The following is an 18,942-nucleotide window of genomic DNA, read 5'->3' as shown; positions in this document are numbered from 1 at the left end:
GTTATGCTCGCAAGTTGGAGACACACCATGCTCTGCCCACGTGAATGCCCCTTATGTGCTTATTTTATAAAGTAGCATATAGTGCACTTATGCAGGTGTGCCACTTGTCTGTTGTGTCTGTACACACCCATTTATTGAATTGCCTTATAAAAAGTGAGTAGCAATAAGGATGGATTTAGAGCATGGAAACAGGGCCGCTGAGAGACAAGAGCCGAGCCTGGGAGAGATGCCGCAGCCGCCGCTGCCACTACCCCCCACTCGGGCCACCACTGCCCCCGCACCCCCCCCCCCCCCCCCACTCAGGCAGTCATCGCCATTACCCCCTTACCTTCCTGCGTCTGCTCCTCCCTTGGTCTGTCACAGCAGCTGCTACCACTGCCCCCTTACCTTCCTGCATCGGCTCCTCCCTCGGTCTTCATGGCAGCCGTCGCTACCGCCCCCTTACCTTCCTGCTACCACCCTCTTACCTTCCTGCTACCACCCTCTTAACCTTCCTGCATCTGCTCCTCCCTCGGATCTGTCATGGCAGGCACCGACACCACCCTCTTGCCTTCCTGCGTCTACTTCTCCCTCGGTCTGTCATTCGGCTTCTATGTGCCTGGACCCATGTTATCGCGTTAACACAGTAACCCAGGTCCCGACAAACAGGAGCAGGAGAGACACAGACCCCGGCACTGGGCCCCACTTGGAGGCCAGGCCTGAGGAATCTTGCCCCAAGCCTCTCTCGGCAGCCCTGCAGGGAAAACAACTTAGGAGCTTATGACTGATTTTCATCACTAGGCTTATAAATTAAACTCAAATCTAGGCAAATTTAGGGCAGGTCTAAATTTATAAGCATATCTTTTAAACTTCTAAATTAAGATAAATTTTCAGCTGAAAACTTAGGGGTCCTTTTACTAAGCTGCAGCAAAAAGTGGCCATTTTGGCCATGTGCTAAGGCCACTTTTTGCCGTAGATGGAAAATGGCCGATTTTCCAATTTAATGTCCACATGCCAATGTTGTCATTAGTACACGGCTATTAACAAAAATTTGCATGTGAGCCCTTACCATCACCTATTTTGCATGTGGTAAGAGCTCATGCACTAATCTGCAATAATCAGCACATGGAAATGTATCTGCGCTAACTGATTAGCACAGATACGCCCATTCCGGTATTTTTCAGTACGCTGGTAGCATACACACAAGTCAAACGTACCGTGAGACGCCTCAGTGCAGCATGCTGTACACATGCTTTAGTGCTTACCATCACTTGGGAAAAGGGCCCCCTAGGCTCTTAACTATGGCTTATCTTAGTGAAACAAAGAAAGCACCAATGCACTTTCTCTTGCCATCACTACAAAAGGAAAATTAGTGAGTCAAATTGGACAATATGAAATAGCAAATCCTCAAACATTCTTTAAAAAACACTTTCAAAACTAATGATCAACTCTAGAAAATGATGTCCAGGTTGAAATACAAAATTGAATATGAATGGGCAAATCAGAGCTGACCACATGGAGAAACACAGATCAATCAAAGAAAAGGAGCCCACCTGTGTCTACATGGGGTGATCACGATTAGCATCTTGCTTATTGTGAACAGTAATGGATTCATGTATTCCAAACAGTGTACCCTGGTGGATTGAGTGATGTGATAGGGAATGGGCATCTTTTCTTTGATTGGTCTGTGTTTTTCTAAGTGGTCAGCTCTGATTGGCCCATTCATATTAAAGTTAGATTAAATTACCTAGTTGTACCTGAATGTAACTCGCCTTGAGCTACTACTGAAAAAGGTATGAGCAAAATTCAAATAAATAAAATAAGTTTGTATTTCAACCTGGATGCCATTTTCTAGAGTTAATCGTTAGTTTTTAAAGTAATAGCTAAGTCAAGTACTAGCTAGTTTTTAAAGAATTTTTGATGATTTGTTGTTTCATATTGCTCAATTTCCTTTTGCTTTCATGGCGATAGAAGGTGCACCCTGAAGCACAGCCAGTGCAAAACATGATTGCGTTGGTGCTTCTTTTGTTTCACTAATAAGTTTTATTCCACTTAATTGCCACATATTGAAATGACCAATGTGAAACTGGGCAAACCATAAGCTTTTATATTTGGCTAAATTGGCACCATTTGCTTTGATGTTGATCCCAAAAAAATTTCTATATAGATTAGCTGTACTGACTATTGGGAAGGTGGTTGTGTTTTATTTGCAAGTTTATTTCATGTATATTCATTGTAGATTTCTTGAAAACCAGACTGTCTTGGTGTGTCCTGAGCACTGGGTTGAGAACCACCTTAATTGTCTTTACTAATTTTGTCTATGATTTGAAGCTACATATTAAAGATTGTCCAAACAATTGTTTCACAATAGACGATTAATCAAATATCTCTTATTTGCTGTTATATAATGAACTTTAGTACATGAATACCTAATCCTCTCTATCTCCATACCTTTAACTATGTATTTCTCTTTTACGGAATTGGTACTCACCATTACGGAACAATGTAAGCCACATTGAGCCTGCAAATAGGTGGGAAAATGTGGGATACAAATGCTACAAATAAATAAAAATAGAAAATGGCCTGCCTGGCTGTTAGGATGCACTGCTGTATTACAGCTTTCATAATGACAGCTTAATTTGTTCTAGATATACCTTGATAACCCATATAAAGTTAGAAAGACACACATGGGCCCAGCTTTGTCAAGGCCTTAATACTGTGTTTTAAGCATCTCTCTTTTCAAACGGGCAAAGACTGGACTAGCTTAGTGGCTGTGCACTGCCTTTTAGACCTGTATTTGATCCCTGAGTTGGGCCTTCTGTTTCTCGAGTTAGCTAGGGCTGGAGATGCTGCTAAGGCAGTGGGTAGAGGAAAGGGAAGTAAGACTCCTAGTCATTGCTTACTGATTCAACCTAGTATTTGGACTGAAGAATTATGGGGCTCTGGAGGGAGCCCTGCTGCATGGTCTCCAGCGTAGAACTTCTCTACAGTGACTGGGCTAGGTGAATGTGAATTGGGTGGCAGGGATATAAAATAAGTATGACTAATGGCACTGCAGCCCAACAGAAACCAGGTCTGCTAGAGCTGGAAGCCCCAAGATACAGGCAGGGATAACAGGGCCAAAAATATGTACAGGAATTGAGAGCTTCCTACATCATAACAGTGTTAATAATGTGCTCCCAGTAGGCATGGCAAAATATTTTTTTGCAGATGTTTATTTATGGTATAAAATAGGAATTTGAATATTTCATCTTAACCAAAGGTTAATATTTTGAAAGCTATTTCTCACATTTCAAGCCCAGGAACAGAAGCCAGAAGATTAAAAAAGAAAACAATCAGTGGTGTGTGCACTCTTTCAACAGGAGGATGCAAATGAAGTTTACTCTGATAAATCTTTCACATTTGAAAAGATTGTAACATTGGAAAAGGGAGATTCAGAGTCACAAGATACTTGTTCAGCACATTAGAACCAAATCCTCCAGCCCTTGCAGAAGTGGAAGTTGTCTTTCTCTTAATTACTGTACTGTATTATAACTAGAAATATGAAACATGAACTGAGAATTGTAAAATGTCAATTAGCATTTCACTGGAGCTGGGTGTTCAGGTTAGTACACTCAATGTTTGTTTGACCCCAGGTGTGGTCCTATGATGTAAAATATTGGATGTCATTTTAGAAATCTACATCTAGAAAGCTGCATTTATATATGTGGATTGGCTACAGATGTAAATAGTGATTTCAGAAAGCCGCTACTTATACATGCAGAGATTTCAAGTGGGCGTGGTTTGGGCAGGCTGAAAATCTATATGTGTATATCCCTATTTTACAATGGAATTGCAAGTGTCTTTTGCAAAATTTCTCAGTCGGCTTTTGCCCCACCTCCAAGGCAGGTATAGGTTTCATAAAGTGCTCTATTCAACTAGGACATTAAATGAGAGATAAAGGGAGTCATTTTCTTTAATCCATTGCTTTCTGTTTTTTCCTCAAAAGTGTTTTTTTTAAACCTCTTTGAAGCTTCTTTAGTTAATTGGCACCACTTATATGTATAGTTTTTTCAAATCAGGCCCCATATGTATAAATGGTGGTAATTGTGCATAGAAGCTGCCATGATTCCACTCTTTTTCTCTATGCATAGTCTAGCAAAATCACTGCACATGTGTTTGCCAGCATCCTTGTATATATATTTTACAAAAGGCTCAGCATTTGGTAGAGCCTCTTATAAAATACTTGGAGAATTGTGAACATCCTGAGCTCAATGTGCTGTGCAAAATGGGGCTTAAAGTGTGATGAAGGGCTGTATTTCCAAAAGCAAATGACAAGGTGTTTGGCTTGAACTGTATTCGTCCGTTAGTCTTTTGCACACTTGTTTGTCAAAATGTGTCATTTTAGTACGTTTGAACCTGCTTGAATTTAAGAAGTGTGCTCGTATCAAGAATAAGAGTATTGGCAATCAGAGTAACAAGGCAGGTGCAATTCACTTGTCAAGCATTAGTTTTGCTGTCTTTTTTGAGAATAGGGTTTCACTGGCGCCCTTTGCTCTGTGATACAGTTTATATTGCATAGTTTGCCATAATGCTTTGTTTCCTTTTTTCCTGGATCCTAATTTTATAGGGTCTCATAAATGAAGCATCCGTGGTCAATAAGTAATTCTGAAAACAAATTAACAAAGGGAATTGTTGTCTGTGCCATTCTATTTCCACGTCCGTATGTTCAGTCCTCTCTGCATACTTGCAGGTCTATCACAATGGATACCATGGTGACACTTCAGAAACATATTTGGTGGGCAATGTGGATAAACATGGTCAAAGGTTAGTGGAGATTACCCGGAGATGCAGAGATGAAGCAATTGCAGCTTGCAGACCTGGGGCTCCCCTCTCTGTCATTGGAAACACAATCAGGTAAGCCTTCTCGTGACAAGTAAAGGGAAGGCTGGCAAGTGGGACAAAGGTTATTGGTAGTTTGGTATAAAGCTGATGACATGTTCTTTGATTTAGAGCCATCATTTCAGTCTGATATCAGTTTGTGATCTGCCAGGCTATATTGCTGGGTAAGAAAGAATTTTAAAAGTGATTTACACTGGGGTCAACAATGATACCTGTACAAATAGTCAAAGACCTATGTAGTGTTTTATCATAGCAGGTGCTGCTTGATGTGTAAAGGTTTTATATCATTTTTGTTAATAAAATACTCTGTCACTGGAAGAATGATGGCCATGCTTCCTAAGCAGAAGAGGCTTTTCTGAAACCAATTGCATTTGTAGTTAATATATACTGTAAGCAGATGAAGAGCAGCTGCTGTGCTAAAATAAAATATCTATGTGTATGTTGATTTTTTTTAATCAAGAGAAGCCTAACAGAGAAAATGGAATAGAAACTGGGGTTGTGATCAGGCTAGCACAGCAAAGTGTGGTTTTGAGCTTTTGATGGGCATTAAAATAAAGAAATATTTTATAATAAGGTGACTTTTTTCCTCACAGAATTTCTCTTTTCATTTTTAATTGCTGGAAGAGCAGTGGTATGAAGTTGATTTTTTAAATTAATTTTTGTTACATAAGTAAGTTGAACTCTCAGGCCCGGTCTTAAGCTCTAAAATTCTAACCATTATTGTGAGAGACACAGACTCAGGCGCTTGAAAGACTCTGCCTTTTCCCTTTCTAGATCTTCAAATACTTTACAAAAAAGCACAGCAAATTATCAGTGATATGTATTTATAGCTTTAGAAATATTGTAACAGAGTCTGAATCAAACTTTAGTAAAACCTCTTTGAGTTATATCTGAGAAGCTTTTATTGAAGACTTAGCGCAAAATTGTGTTTTTGACAGTTTTAAATTATAGGCTAACTAGCCTGGGAAAAAAGCATTGCCTCTTTCTGTTCTTTTATAGGAAATGTTGAATCAGACCCCTACTGGGAAAAGAAATTTAATGCATATCTCACTATCTTACTGTCCATGAATATAATGGAAAGGGATTCAAAATGCAGTTTTATTTTTTGCAAATGGGATGAGTCGATAGAGGCACCTCATATTTTTGAACACCTAGGGTTCAACACATTTGCTGGTGGTGCTCGTGCATTTTAACAAAATGTATTTGTCTGTGGAAAAGGGCATAGAGCAGTAGATTCTTATTCAAGCATTCTCTGGAGCTCTGCATTCATGGCTGTGTCTAAAGGCCATGTCAGCCTTTGATTCTCTCAGAGAGGTAATTATCCTTTTCCTGTCACGAAACAACAAATGATAGCTAACTACAGAGGCACATTTGCAGTAGTCACATTCATCAACTGCAGGAAAAAAATTCAATTTAATTGTGTAACACAGCTGCACACAGGCTTTCCGAGCAGTTCTGTTGTTCTCCCTGTCTCGCTATTCCTCCCTCCAGATCTATTTTTTAAACTTTTTTTTCTGATTATTTTTTTCCCTTTTTTTTTTGTCTCTTCCTCCATTTTTACTCTGCACTTTCTTGTTAAAGTAATTTTCCTTTGTGGTTCTCTTTCTTTTTCCCCCCATTGAAGGCTATGAATGTAGAAAATTATCACAATTACTCATATAATTGAGCCTCTTTGTAGCAAGTGCAACTCCGGTAGCCTTTCTCCATCATGAAAATGGTTTCATTATAGGGTTTTTCATATTCCCTGACACCATCTACACAGAGGAACAGGCGTGCAGATGAGATGTACTAGGAACAGTGTGGATCAGTAAGGTCACAGTAGGAATAATTAGCTCCTGCTATGGAAAGAGCATCCAGGCCTTTTACTGCTACATAAATGTACTGTCCATGGCTTTTAGTCACAAAAAAACTTACTAACAAATGGAGCTCCCGCCTACTACTTTGAAAAAAAGATTTGTATCAACACTACAATTTTCCATCATTAAGACTAATAACACAGAGCCTAGTATACATCAAGGGGAATAAAAAGAAAAATCTCACATTCAAGTGGCGGCTGGGTGCTGACCTTTGTTCCCTTTTTTTTGTGTACGACTTAACTCTTTATAAAAAAAAAATAAAAAAAAAAGAGCCACACGCCACACCAACATGCAGGTGAACTCCAGCCAGCTCTAGCAAAGCCTGGCCTTTCATTGGAAAAGTCTAATGAATCTCCTTGCAGGGAAATGCATTTCATTACATATTCATTTCATTAATTCTGCCTGTATAAAAGAGAAGCTAGGGCGGAATTGAAAGTGACATCGGATTTTTCGTATGTGGCTGTAGAGGTCGGATTTCTCATGTCATGTAAATATTAATAGTACATGCTTTAATGCCAAATCCTGTGTCAGGATCCAAATGAATCACAACTCACTCCCATGGAAAATGCAGCAAGCTATAATAGATCAGGCACCTTTTTTCATTTTGTTTAGTCTTTTGTGGCCTAGAATTTGAAGATAGCATGAAGCATTTTGACACTAACTAGAACTATTTTCAGCAAATGATATACCGCCATGATGGAAGTGTGCATCGTATTTTTCTTTTGCCATTTTAGATTTGCAAATAGAGTCAAAAATTGCAGTGTAAATAACCTCAGCAGAGGCTCAGTTACCGCACCAGTTTCGTTTGCTTCCTTTAATGAAAAGGCGTGCATGCCTGAGTAGACACAGCAGAGCAGGAAGTGTCAGGAGCTGTTAAACCGTGACATCATCTTTTAGCCAAGCCCCCCAATACCTTTGCCCAGCACAGTCAAAGATGAAACAGGACAGCAGAAGTTCTTGCCCACAAGATGTCCAAACATTTAATGATTCTACCTTCCCCACTCAGAAGTGGTGTCACGTAGGTTACTGGGATGCTTTGCAGTTGTTTCAGGTTCTGTAGAGTTGAACTCTGGGGTTGTCATTAAAGCCCAAATTGAGTTGCTTCTCATAGTTAACAAAAATGTTCCAAGTGATTTTCTTTAAAACAAAGCCCCATTTCCTGAGTTGGAAATGTGATTTGTCTGTAGGTTTCCACAGCATATCTGAGTTTCTAATCTAGAAAGGCAGTGCCAGTGTCATACACTTCTCATTATGGTGCCTGAGTAATGGCCGGCCATGCAGTAAGAATATGATTGAATGAAATGCATTTAAAACCATCCCAGGTATAAATTCTTCAGAGAAGGTGTCAACAAAAGGTTTAAAATGTTTCCCTTGTAAGTATATGTTTTGATATTGGTTTAGAACAATATAAAACACATTTAGAAAAAAATAATCTGTTTCTATCAGATTATTCACATTTAAACAATAAGTGGCTCAGGCAAAATAAGTCATTTTAATGTCATCTGTGATAGATTTTCCTTGACAGCTACTGTAAATTACAATTACTCCACTTTGCTCTGCATTTGAAAGTAAGCATTGCAATAAATTATCTTTTATTTCAATCCATCATGTCTGCTTTTCAGAAACAAACCCTCAGATAAAAGTTCAACCCTATTGTAAGAAAAATACAGTGATTTGCCTGCCGTTCGGAAACCAACAGTGTCTTGTTCTGATAAACAATTTTTGACTTTCAACAATGCAATATAAAAACTAGCTGCATTAAAGGAAATCCCAGGAGTTGTGCATTCCCTCTGTGCAAGACTAAGGTGAAAGTCCTAGGATCCTTTAATAGAAGCCTTCCATATGAAAGTATTTGTGCACTATAAAACAGATTAACAGAGAGCCTAGTGGATATTTTTAGAATATAACAGAGAAAAAGCGTAGTGCATTTTCAGAACTAATTAATGTTTACAAATAATGTGCCCTGCGCACTAAACATTTTTCCTATAGACAGAAAATGAGAAAAAACCTTTGGTACACAGGCCCAAATATCTGAGAGCAAGAACAGCAAGTTTTTATAGGGCTGAGGCAGCGTGACATAATTTTTATTTAGTCTCCTTCACTTCTATACCTCAGTTTGAGTATTGTCTCATCAGGGCATTCCTAAGCAAACATATTGAACAGTTTTCCTTCTCTCTGATGTAGATGTATATGTTCGGCATGATATTCAAAGTGATTTAAGCAGGGCAGAAGAACTTCTTGCCTAGTTAAACCATCCATGCCTGGCACTTAACCAGACATTGCCGCTGCATATCAGTTCTAACTGCCCCTGCACTGTCCAGTTAGTGCTAGAGCAGTGTGTGGGCAAAGCTAGTATTTAACCGGTTAGCAGTGATGCAATACACCACTAGCCAGTTAAGTAAGTGGCTAAAGTTAGGACAACAAAAAGTTACTACAGTGAGACTTCTGCTACAGGTTGCAATGGCCATTTTGATAAAGGAGCCACAACTGGCAGGAGCAAGTGAGACCCACCTAGACCACCAGGGATATACAAGGTAGGCCAACAAGGGGGAGCTACAGGGGTGGGGGGATGTGGTCCAGACCTTTCTGTCATCAGGGGGGAGGGAGGGGGAAATTGGAGGGGGAGGGAACTTGCTTCAAATTATGCAGGTTCCAGCCTGTTCCAGAACCTTTTAATAGAGAAAAACCTGACACCTGCCCTTCCCTTGCCCTACCCCCATGCTCCACCCCAAGTCCCTTGCTACATCTACAGATTCTCACACTCCTTTCCGGCATTGCCATCCCCATGCTCCTCTCACATTCACACCCCTTTCTGTCATTGCCTGGTCCCTAAATTGTGTCTGCCTAGCATTTCTTCTCTATGTCCCTGTCCCTCCCCTGAGTCCCCTCTTGTTTCCCTTTCTCCCACATACCCTACATTTATTTGCACTACTACTCCATTTCCTCAGTCCCTTCCCCCTCAATGTCCAACTTGCCATTGGTTTGGCATTGCACTAAAGCAATTGCCGAGCCCGAGGTGCAGCCATGCTGTTAGGCTGGGCTTGTGGACGGTTTGGACTTAGTTGACATGCTGCTTGTGCTGTGGCCCATGTATGCAGAAACAGGCAGTTACATCAAGAATTGGGCCACATCAGCAGAGGCAGCCTTGAGTGTCAATCATTGCCAGAGGAGGAGGGAGGAACCTTGAAGTAGCGAGTGACTTGTGTAAGTAAAAAAAAAAAAAAAAAAAAGTCAGATGCAGACCGCAAGGGGAGGAGGAGGAGACCAGGCGGTAAGGTCTACTGGCCGAGCTGACTCTGACCTGAGTCGGAGTGAACATTGGCAGGACAGGCAGGCAGGCTTGTGTTGGCTGGCAGCTGCGCTGTGCTGTGCCATAGACACCAACCTTGAATCACTGAAAGACCAAAAAATGGCTTTTCAGTTGTCTGTTTGAAGGGTCTACTGGCCAGTTGGCAACCCTCTGGTGGTCAGCACATGCTGGTATGGCCTGGGATATTCAGGGCCAGTGCCTGTACATAGCCTGTCACTGAATATCCAGGACTAATTCTGCATGCACTGGTCAGTGTTTAGAAAGACGCTGACCAATGCGGGCTGAATATTGACTGGGTGCTGTTTTAGCAGCTCTCAGTGTTTTGGAGGACTTGAAAGATGTACCATTGGAGTTTGAACTCTTTCTATGGAAAGTACTGTTTGAGAATGGATTAGACCATAGGAGATGAAGGATGAACATGTGATTTATTTCATTTATCACTTTCTAGCAATTGCATGGATGTGCTTACGTTTATTTTAATTTCTCTATCTTTTGTTGATTCATTCAGTAAAGTGAGTTCAAATACTCAGTGAGGGCACAAAACACTGAAGTTCTGAAACAGAGAAAGTAACTTTCAATGTTCAACGGCCTTTTATTCAGTAGGAGGCCCTGCTAACCAGATAAGTGCTGGAAAGAGGGATGTTCAGCAGCACTGATTGGATATGTTTAGGACAGCTTACTGATGTGTTATTGCCACTAACCAGAGAGCAGTTCCAGATTGGCACTGAAACCAGGTGTTCAGTGCCTGCTGGTATCCAGGTACTAGCGCTAGAAGTCTGATTTCATTTTGACCCCCGCAGCCACAGTTGAATACAAGGCCCTTTGAGTTTTTGGACAGAGCCTGGTTGCTCTCAGCTATGGAGAGCTTATGAGGAAATTGCGTGTTCCCAGTGCCCCTCCCCAAACAGCTCTCCAGGGGTTGGAGAAAGCTGGGCGCATGATATCCAGAAGCAAGCCTGAAAATCTCAGAGAAAATAACTTTTAGATGAAAGCATATTTTCTCTGTGTAACACTGATTAATACTATTTTCTAGTACAACACAGTCACAGAAAACATTTTAACTCGTTCTTTAATGATTCTGAAAAGTTTAAATGCCATTTTAACAAAATTAAAGAATTGAGATGCAGATCTTCTTTCCAGGACTTTGAATTTTGCACATATATGAGGTACTCCCCCAGAGATCTTCCACACTGCAGGGCAGGTACATTGTTGTACCACAGTCTGCAAAGAGAACAAAAAAGTATAATTCACTCATACTTATTTAAGTAGTGTATTGATAATTTTACATGGTGCCAGTGATTTTCAGCTGTTGACAGGTGCAGTATGCTTTTTTGTGTGTGTGGCTGAACACTTCATATGAAATTATTCAGTAAGGAAGTTGATTTCACCATTGTCCAGTGTATAAAAACTACTGGCAAGAAAAGTAGTAGTTGATATGGATGGGCAAACTGGATAAGCCATATATATGGTCTTTATGTATAATCATTTTCTATGTTTATATGGCTATATGGTCAGAGAATTATTTAAATGAATTAAATTATCTCTGTGAATGATAATGGTCTGCAACCTTATCTTAGTCCTTTGAATCTATAAATTCTCAGGTATCCTGCAACTCTCCTTCCCTCTATTACCCCCCCCCCCCCCCCAGGAGGCCAGCATCACATATCCCCTTGCCTTCCAAGCTACAGGTTCAGCATTTGAGCTCATCTCTTTTCCCCCTACTCCCAACGCATGTCTGACATCTCCCCCTTCTTTCCTTCTGGTCTCCTGACACCACCGAGCGGGACCTTTTAAGCACAAACCTGCACTGAAATGCTGCTGTATTCCACCGCCACGGCAGTCAGTGGTTTTAAATTCGCTAACAGCCACAGGCTGAATTAGACCCAGATTTTCAATGCCAGGCACCGACATTGAATATCCAGGTCTCAAGCGAAATGGAAGCTGTGTGGTTACTGGCTGATATTTCGTGCCAGTACTCGCATACCTATAACTGAGGAAAGACAGGACAGCTTTTCATGTGGTCCTATCTGTCCGTTTAGATGTGCAGGTACCTGCACGGAATATTAGCAGTGCTCGCATGTCTTCTGGCTTCTCCCCTGGACCACCCCAGCATTAACTGGACAATATTGCAGTGGCCACTCCTTGATTTTCAGGCATTGTCTGGTTAAGTACTGCTGAAAATCCAGGGTGTCTGCTCAACATGGTTTAAATGGATAGGAGCCCTCAGAAACAAAGCTGCCAGACTAAACACCTCCCAGAATATTGAGTGCTGCCGCAAGTGATACAGGTGGCACAGCAGAGGATACACCCTTCTTTGAGTCAGTATTGAACATGTACCTCTATATCATTTGGATGGGGTGTTAGTCAGGTCTTGTCTGTTCTGTAAACATTCATGTTCCCATGCAATATTTTTAAGGGTCATGTCTACATTCCAATGCTAAAATTCCCCCTTTCAAACCAACCTAATTAAGCTCAGAGATATTCTCTGCCTTTTGTTGCGTGTATACATGCTTTGGTGTGTACTGCATGCTGGCCAGATACTCTAATGCTAATCTTCTTTATAAAGTGTTGTCTTCAGAATGAAGGTGGGCAACTGTAGTATGCCAGTTTTCTCTGTAATTAGTTTCTTCTCTTTCTTCCATGTTTCCAGATCTTGAACCTATTTTTGTGTCATCACCCCAGACTGCTCTCTAGGCTCCTCTGTCTCTTTTGTTCTCTGCTGTGGCCTCCAGTACTAGCCTGCTAATTTACTGCCAAAGCCTCTCAGTACACGGCCAGCAAATTTCATTTTCCTTTAGGCCAGATTTTCTACTAGAGTTCTCTCACCTCCCATCATCTCATGTACCCTTTCATTTGAGATCATGTCCTTCTAATAGTACCACTAATAGAAAGTTGCTACTTCCGTCTTTTCTGCTGTTGCTGCTTCACACAGTCCAGGTCCAGCCTTAGCTCTGAGGTGCTTTATGTGAGTCGGGGGAAAGTACCCTCTGTGGCTGGGGGAAGAAGGTCCTCTCTGCCAGAGATATGGTGTGTGTGTATACTGGAGGATAGTGGGTTCTCAAAAGCCCTTTGAAGCAGTACAAATTGCTCAGTACCATAGCAAACTTAATATTATTTTAATATTTGTTCAGATGTTACCCATCCACCACTGATTTTAGTATTGCATTTTATTTATTTATATAACAACTTAGCACAGGACACGGTACAAAACTGTGTCTTCAAACCTTAAATGACACCTCTCCTTCCTATATCCAGAGCTCCATGCAGCTCTTCTTCCATTTAGTTCTGGGCTGTGTAATTTTGGTAACGCAATTCTGCAGTAGCCAAATGATATAAGACTGTACAACAGAGTCTTTGCGAGTAAGTCTCAGATTTGTCTTTCCCTACCCATTCATCCAAAAGATCAAGGCTGATATTTATAGAGGGTGGGGGTGAATGAGGGCGGTTTTACTCAACCCCCATATTGCAGCCTGCAGATGAGTTTTGGGGCCTCCTCTCTATTCTGCCCTGGATCCTTCCATGTTTAGTACCAGCCCTATAGAAGACAGCCATCCCTACCATCATGCGGTCTAAATGGATGGACCCAACTCCCTCTAGGATGTATTGAAAGCCAGTCTAAATGTCCCAGCAAGTGTCACTATAAAGATTCTCGACTTCATCCAATCTAAGGACTAGGTACCTGATTTGGGAATGAAGACTGTGTTCTTTGCATGATAGTGTAATCAGTTAGATCAGTCCAGCACTTCAGTCCAAAAAGAGATTCAGATACGAAAACATGGAATTCTAATTTTGGAAGAATTGTGCCTTAAAGGCAGAATTGGGGGGAGGGAAGGTATTCTTTGGAAAGTAGTGTACAATATTGTGAAATGTAATGACATATTCCAGGAATAACCATAATACTGGGCAATCATCATGGACCTGGCACCAATAAACAGTACTTGGAATTTTCATTGACTTGGCTACAATAAATTATAGTTATTTGGGGAAAATGCATTGATACATAGACTTATCTTGATCTAAAGAAAGAACTTACAACCCCACACTGTTTGTACCACTAATCAACAGCTAAGCAATTTCACATGAAGTTACTTAATAATTCTGCCAAAATCACTGAAATCATTGGCTCCTTGTTTGTTAGATAACTTCCTTATCGTCAGCTCCACTGTTCTGCACAAGTGGTTGTTATCCCCGCCTACCAGCCGATGGAGGTAGAGAAAAAACTGAGTTTTATCAGAGTCTTCACCAGTATTAGCTGCTGGTGCTCCCTGGAAAGATCCAGCATTTTCTCTACCTCAGCAGATAGGTAGGTCATGCTGTCTGGTGCTCCTGTTCCTGGCCTAGCTCCCCACTCTGCTGGCCACAGCCACACTGCTTGGTTGAGCCTAAGGGCCACTCCCAGGTTATCCACTCCCCAGACCGGACCTGGTTGAATGTGGAACTTGATTCTGCTGCCACCAGTCTCGCTTGGTTTGTGACTCGGTCCTGCGGGACCCAGCGGAGGGGTGTGGGCCCCCATCCCCCACCCCTCGCCTGATCACCCTGTTTGGGTTTCTTTCCTCTGGGCTCCCCTGCAGCTACTAGGTATCTATTTGATTTGTCAGAGGATCCACAAATTTGGACATTCAGAGGATGCTGCTAAGGTCCTGAAGGAGACAAACGATTTTTATCTCTCAGATCAACTCTTTATTCTTTTCCATGGCCCAAGGGAAGAGCCAGGTGGTATCTAAGGCCTCTATTATGAGATGGACCAAGGCAGTTATTGAGTCTGCCTATATTTGTAAGAATTGTCTGGTGCCTCAAGGTCTGAAGGCCCACTCCACATGGGCTCATTCAGAGGCCTGGGCAGTGGCTCCTGAAGAAATTTGTAGAACAGCAACATGGTCATTGCTCCATTCATTTGTCAAGCACTGCAGATTGGATATGGTGGCCAGAGTCTGTTCGGACTTTGGCAGGGTCATCATTCAGAGGGTCTTGTCTTCCCCTGCCCAGTAGATCAGCTTTGGTACGTCCCACTTGTGCAGAACAGTGAAGCTGATGCTAAGGAAGGAGAAATTGTGTCTTACCTGATTATTTTCTTTCCTTTAGTCAGCTACACTGTTTTGCAGCCTGCCCTCGGAAGACTTGGGCCTGGGACTCTGGTTGTGCTTTGCAATTTCCCTTTCAGTATAAAAAGAAAAATGTGAAGAGTCAAATCATGAGTGAGTTACGATTTCCAGCAGTATTGGGTTTCCCATGATATTGTTATATCCTGGAGTATGTAGGGTAGTGAGTGCCACTGTGTGGTATTATGCTTGCTTGCTGTTCATTGCAGCTGCAGTGGTTGATGGGACATGGTTGTGTTACAAAAAGGGACACTCTTCTACTTTGAAAGATATATGGATCTTTTCAGGGAGCACTACCAGCTAATACCGATGAGGGCACTGGTAAAACTCGGGGATTTTGTTTTTCTCTACTTCCATCTGGTGGTAGGAGGGGATAACACCCACTTGTGCAGAACAGTGTAGCTGACTAAAGGAAAGAAATTTGTCATATAATACATAATTTCTTACAAATACAGAGAACTTCAGTAAAGGCTACTGGCAAATCTCTAGTAATCTAATACTAAGTACTATTGACACTAGCCTATAGTGCTCTAACCAGTTGTCATATTAAGAGTATATTTGGAGAAAAGCCCTCAGAAACCAAAGTAACATACTTTGGTCTGAACACTATGATAAAACACTTTTTAATTTATCAGTGCCATTTTGAAAAAGAGAAATTGAGCGTGAAAGTGTAAAAATTATTCATGCGGCTGAATCACAGTATGTCGTTCTTGAAGAAGCCCGGTCAGGGGTGAAACTGATGGGCCCCGTAGAATTATGAAAGCTAAGTATTTCTAGCTAGCTGCGGATATGTGCTTGATGAGTTAATTTTGAACCGATTTTGATTATTTGAACTTGGCACAATGTTCACAACTTTGTTCAAGTGACTTGGAATGTTTGCACTCAGACATTATATTTTGAACTTAGCACTGTCACAATTTAAAAGCATATAAAAAAGATACTGAAGAACTGGTGGAGTTTTCAACCCAATGATAGAAATCAAACACTGATAAATTAAAAAGTGTTTTGTCATAGTGTTCAGACCAAAGTATGTTACTTTGGTTTCTGAGGGCTTTTCTCCAAATATACTCTTATTATGATAACTGGTTAGAGCACTAAAGGCTAGTGTCAATAGTAGTTAGTATAAGAATACGTAATTTCTCCATTTTCAAACAACACTGGAGTCCTTGCAGATGATTGTGTCTGAGTGGAGTGTGCTCATATAGGTAGTTTCTTTCCTTTGAGGAACTGGAGTCTCATTCCTGCCCCTTCTCTGCTTATTATTACTTTTCTCTTCCTTTTTTATTTTCTGCCTGTGATATAGGGGCTCATTTTAAAATCATTTAGAGTTACAAAAGTTCCATAGGTTACTATGAGGCTCATTTTCAAAGCACTTAGCCTCCCAAAGTTCCATAGAAACCTATGGAACTTAGCCTCCCAAAGTGCTTTGAAAATATGCCTCCAAGTAACTTTATAAGTCTGAGTGCTTTGAAAATATGCCTCATAGAGGCATATTTTCAAAGCACTTAGCCTCCCAAAGTTCCATAGAAACCTATGGAACTTAGCCTCCCAAAGTGCTTTGAAAATATGCCTCATAGTGTACTAGCTAACAAATAATTGGGGGTTTTTTTCTCCACCTCCGAGGAGGCAGTACTTTTGGCTTTGTCTTCCACTATTAAAGAGGCACCATCAAGTGTGGTAAAAGAAGAATGTGAAAAGAATGAACATGTGTTTACAGCCCTAGACATTGATAGCCACAGGTTACTCAGAATTTTGCCTGCTGCCCTTCAGATCCATCACCTCTCTCACTCCCTACCACAGCTCCTTCTGCAAGTCTTTAATCAGGCAGGCAGCAGGCTGAGAAGACACAGCATGTATAGTGGAGCAGCTGGAGCAGACACTACACAAGAGCACACACAGCCAGGCTTGCCACAGGAACAACTTCTGACTCTGAGAGCCAAATAACCCTCTGGCACATCCCGCCCTTCTGACATTCACTTCCTTTGGGAGGCAGGATGCACCAGAGGGTTCTAGGGGTATCAGGGCCAGAAGAGGTTCTGCAGTGAGCCCAGCCATGGCTATTCCCTTGTAGTGTCTGACCCAGCTACTTAACTATACATTCTGTGTCTTCTTGGCCTATTGCCTGCTTAAAGGTAATGAAAGACTTGCAGGCGGAGCTGTATCATGGAGGGCGGAAGGTGCTGGACCATGCAGGGACTGGGAAATCAGATTCTAGAGCTGGAGGAGGGAAGAAGAGAGGGATGATAATTGACTATGTGGGGGGAGGGGAGATGATGGATGGCAGTGGCGGCAGGAGAAGAAGGAAGATGTTAGATCATGTGGGGGAGGAAGAGATAAGAGGATGGTGGACTTGAAGGGAATAGGTGGACAGAGGAAAGAAATGCGAGACCACCTGGGCAGGGAGAGACTAGGGTAACAGATGGGTCCAGGATACTGAACATGGATGGGGTCAGGGGTCTAAAGAGATAGAGAAGGAATGGAAGGAATGCTGGATATGGGGATAGGAAATTAGAGTGACAAGAAGGGTTTGCCCGGTGTAACTGGATAGGGAGGAAAGAAAAGAGAGGGGATGCTGACCCTGGAGAAGAGGGGGGAGATACTTGGCATGGGGAAGGAGTGGAGACAGAGAGCTAGTGGGATGTGAGATCATTGAGGAATAGGTGTGTGGGTCTAGGGGAGGAGAGATAAATGGCCAGTGAACAGTGTAAAGAGTATGTAGGACAGGCCCCAAAGGAACCCTGGGATAGGCCAGCATACCCCCGTTATAGGCAGGCATTCCCCAGAAAAAAACTAGAAATAAAGAACTACAACTCCCAGCATGCCCCAAGGGAGACAGGGGATAAGAGAAACTATGTGCATTCCCAGGAGTCTCCAGAGGAGGGCCGCAGGGGAAGGAATAAGGCTGATTCTCCAACCTGGTGGAAGAGGTGGTGGAACAGGTGGGTGGAGAAAGAAGAGCCACAAAAGAGCTTTAATGAAAGAAAGGGTGAGCAGCTGGGAGAAGGGCGGGGCGAGGAGAATATGGATTGGGCTCCTGAGGAGAGAGAGGCAGAGAGTGAGCCTTGCCCTATGGAGTTGACTGAACCGGAGAACACCCTGGAAGAGCCGATGGACTTTTCGGCTCTGGCTCAGCGAAAGCCAAGGAAGTAGCGGGGCCAAGCCGGGTCAAGCGGGAGGAGGTCAGGTAGGAGTATGACTGACCAAGAGGGTGGGACCCTAGGCTTTGAGCCCGCGCAAAGCCATTACTGTGATTTTGAAAGCCTGGCTAAATTGAGCTGGGTTTTGGAAAGCTTGGCTAGAACTGAACTGTGTTTTTTGAAAGCCTGACTAAATTGAGCTGTGTTTTGGAAAGCTTGGCTAGAACTGAACTGTATTTTGAAAGCCTGGCTAGAACTGAATTGTGTTTTTGAAAGCCTGACTAAATTGAGCTGGGTTTTGGAAAGCTTGGCTAGAACTGAACTGTGTTTTGAAAGCCTGGCTAAACTGAGCAGTGGAGTAAGGCTTGGCTAAAAGTGAACTGTGTTTTGGAAAACCCCGCTACACTGAACCGGGTATTTTTTTTTTTTTCCTTTTTATTATTTGCTGCTACTCTTCCCCAGGAGGGAGGGAGAGGAAGCAGCTGTGGAAGCCTGGACTGGGCAATTAACCGGCTTGAAAAAGGTGAAGGATAACTGTGCTTTATTTTGTGTTTTGGTGCCACAACCGGGGGAAGGAGGGAAGCCCCTCCTAGGCCATAAAAAAAAAAGTCATTGTTTCTGAGGGGAAAAGGAGCAGTACTGGAAGGTGTTCTTCAGGCTGTGGAGAGCTACCACCG

At 42.1% G+C, this 18,942-nt stretch overlaps 1 protein-coding gene across 4 annotated transcripts in view; it reads left to right on the top strand.

Moving 5' to 3' along the window:
• Positions 1 to 18,942, top strand: part of METAP1D (methionyl aminopeptidase type 1D, mitochondrial) — a 185,736-nt gene that overhangs the window by 149,944 nt on the left and 16,850 nt on the right. For all 4 annotated transcript variants that reach the window (XM_030209534.1, XM_030209533.1, XM_030209536.1 and 1 more), the window contains one exon: positions 4,712 to 4,875. In XM_030209534.1, coding sequence (XP_030065394.1) covers positions 4,712 to 4,875 — 164 coding nt within the window. The remainder of the gene's footprint in view (positions 1 to 4,711; positions 4,876 to 18,942) is intronic.

The sequence above is a fragment of the Microcaecilia unicolor genome, chromosome 7 (genome assembly GCF_901765095.1).
Source record: "Microcaecilia unicolor chromosome 7, aMicUni1.1, whole genome shotgun sequence".
NCBI classification, from domain to species: domain Eukaryota; kingdom Metazoa; phylum Chordata; class Amphibia; order Gymnophiona; family Siphonopidae; genus Microcaecilia; species Microcaecilia unicolor.
This window is presented reverse-complemented; position numbering and strand designations above follow the sequence as displayed.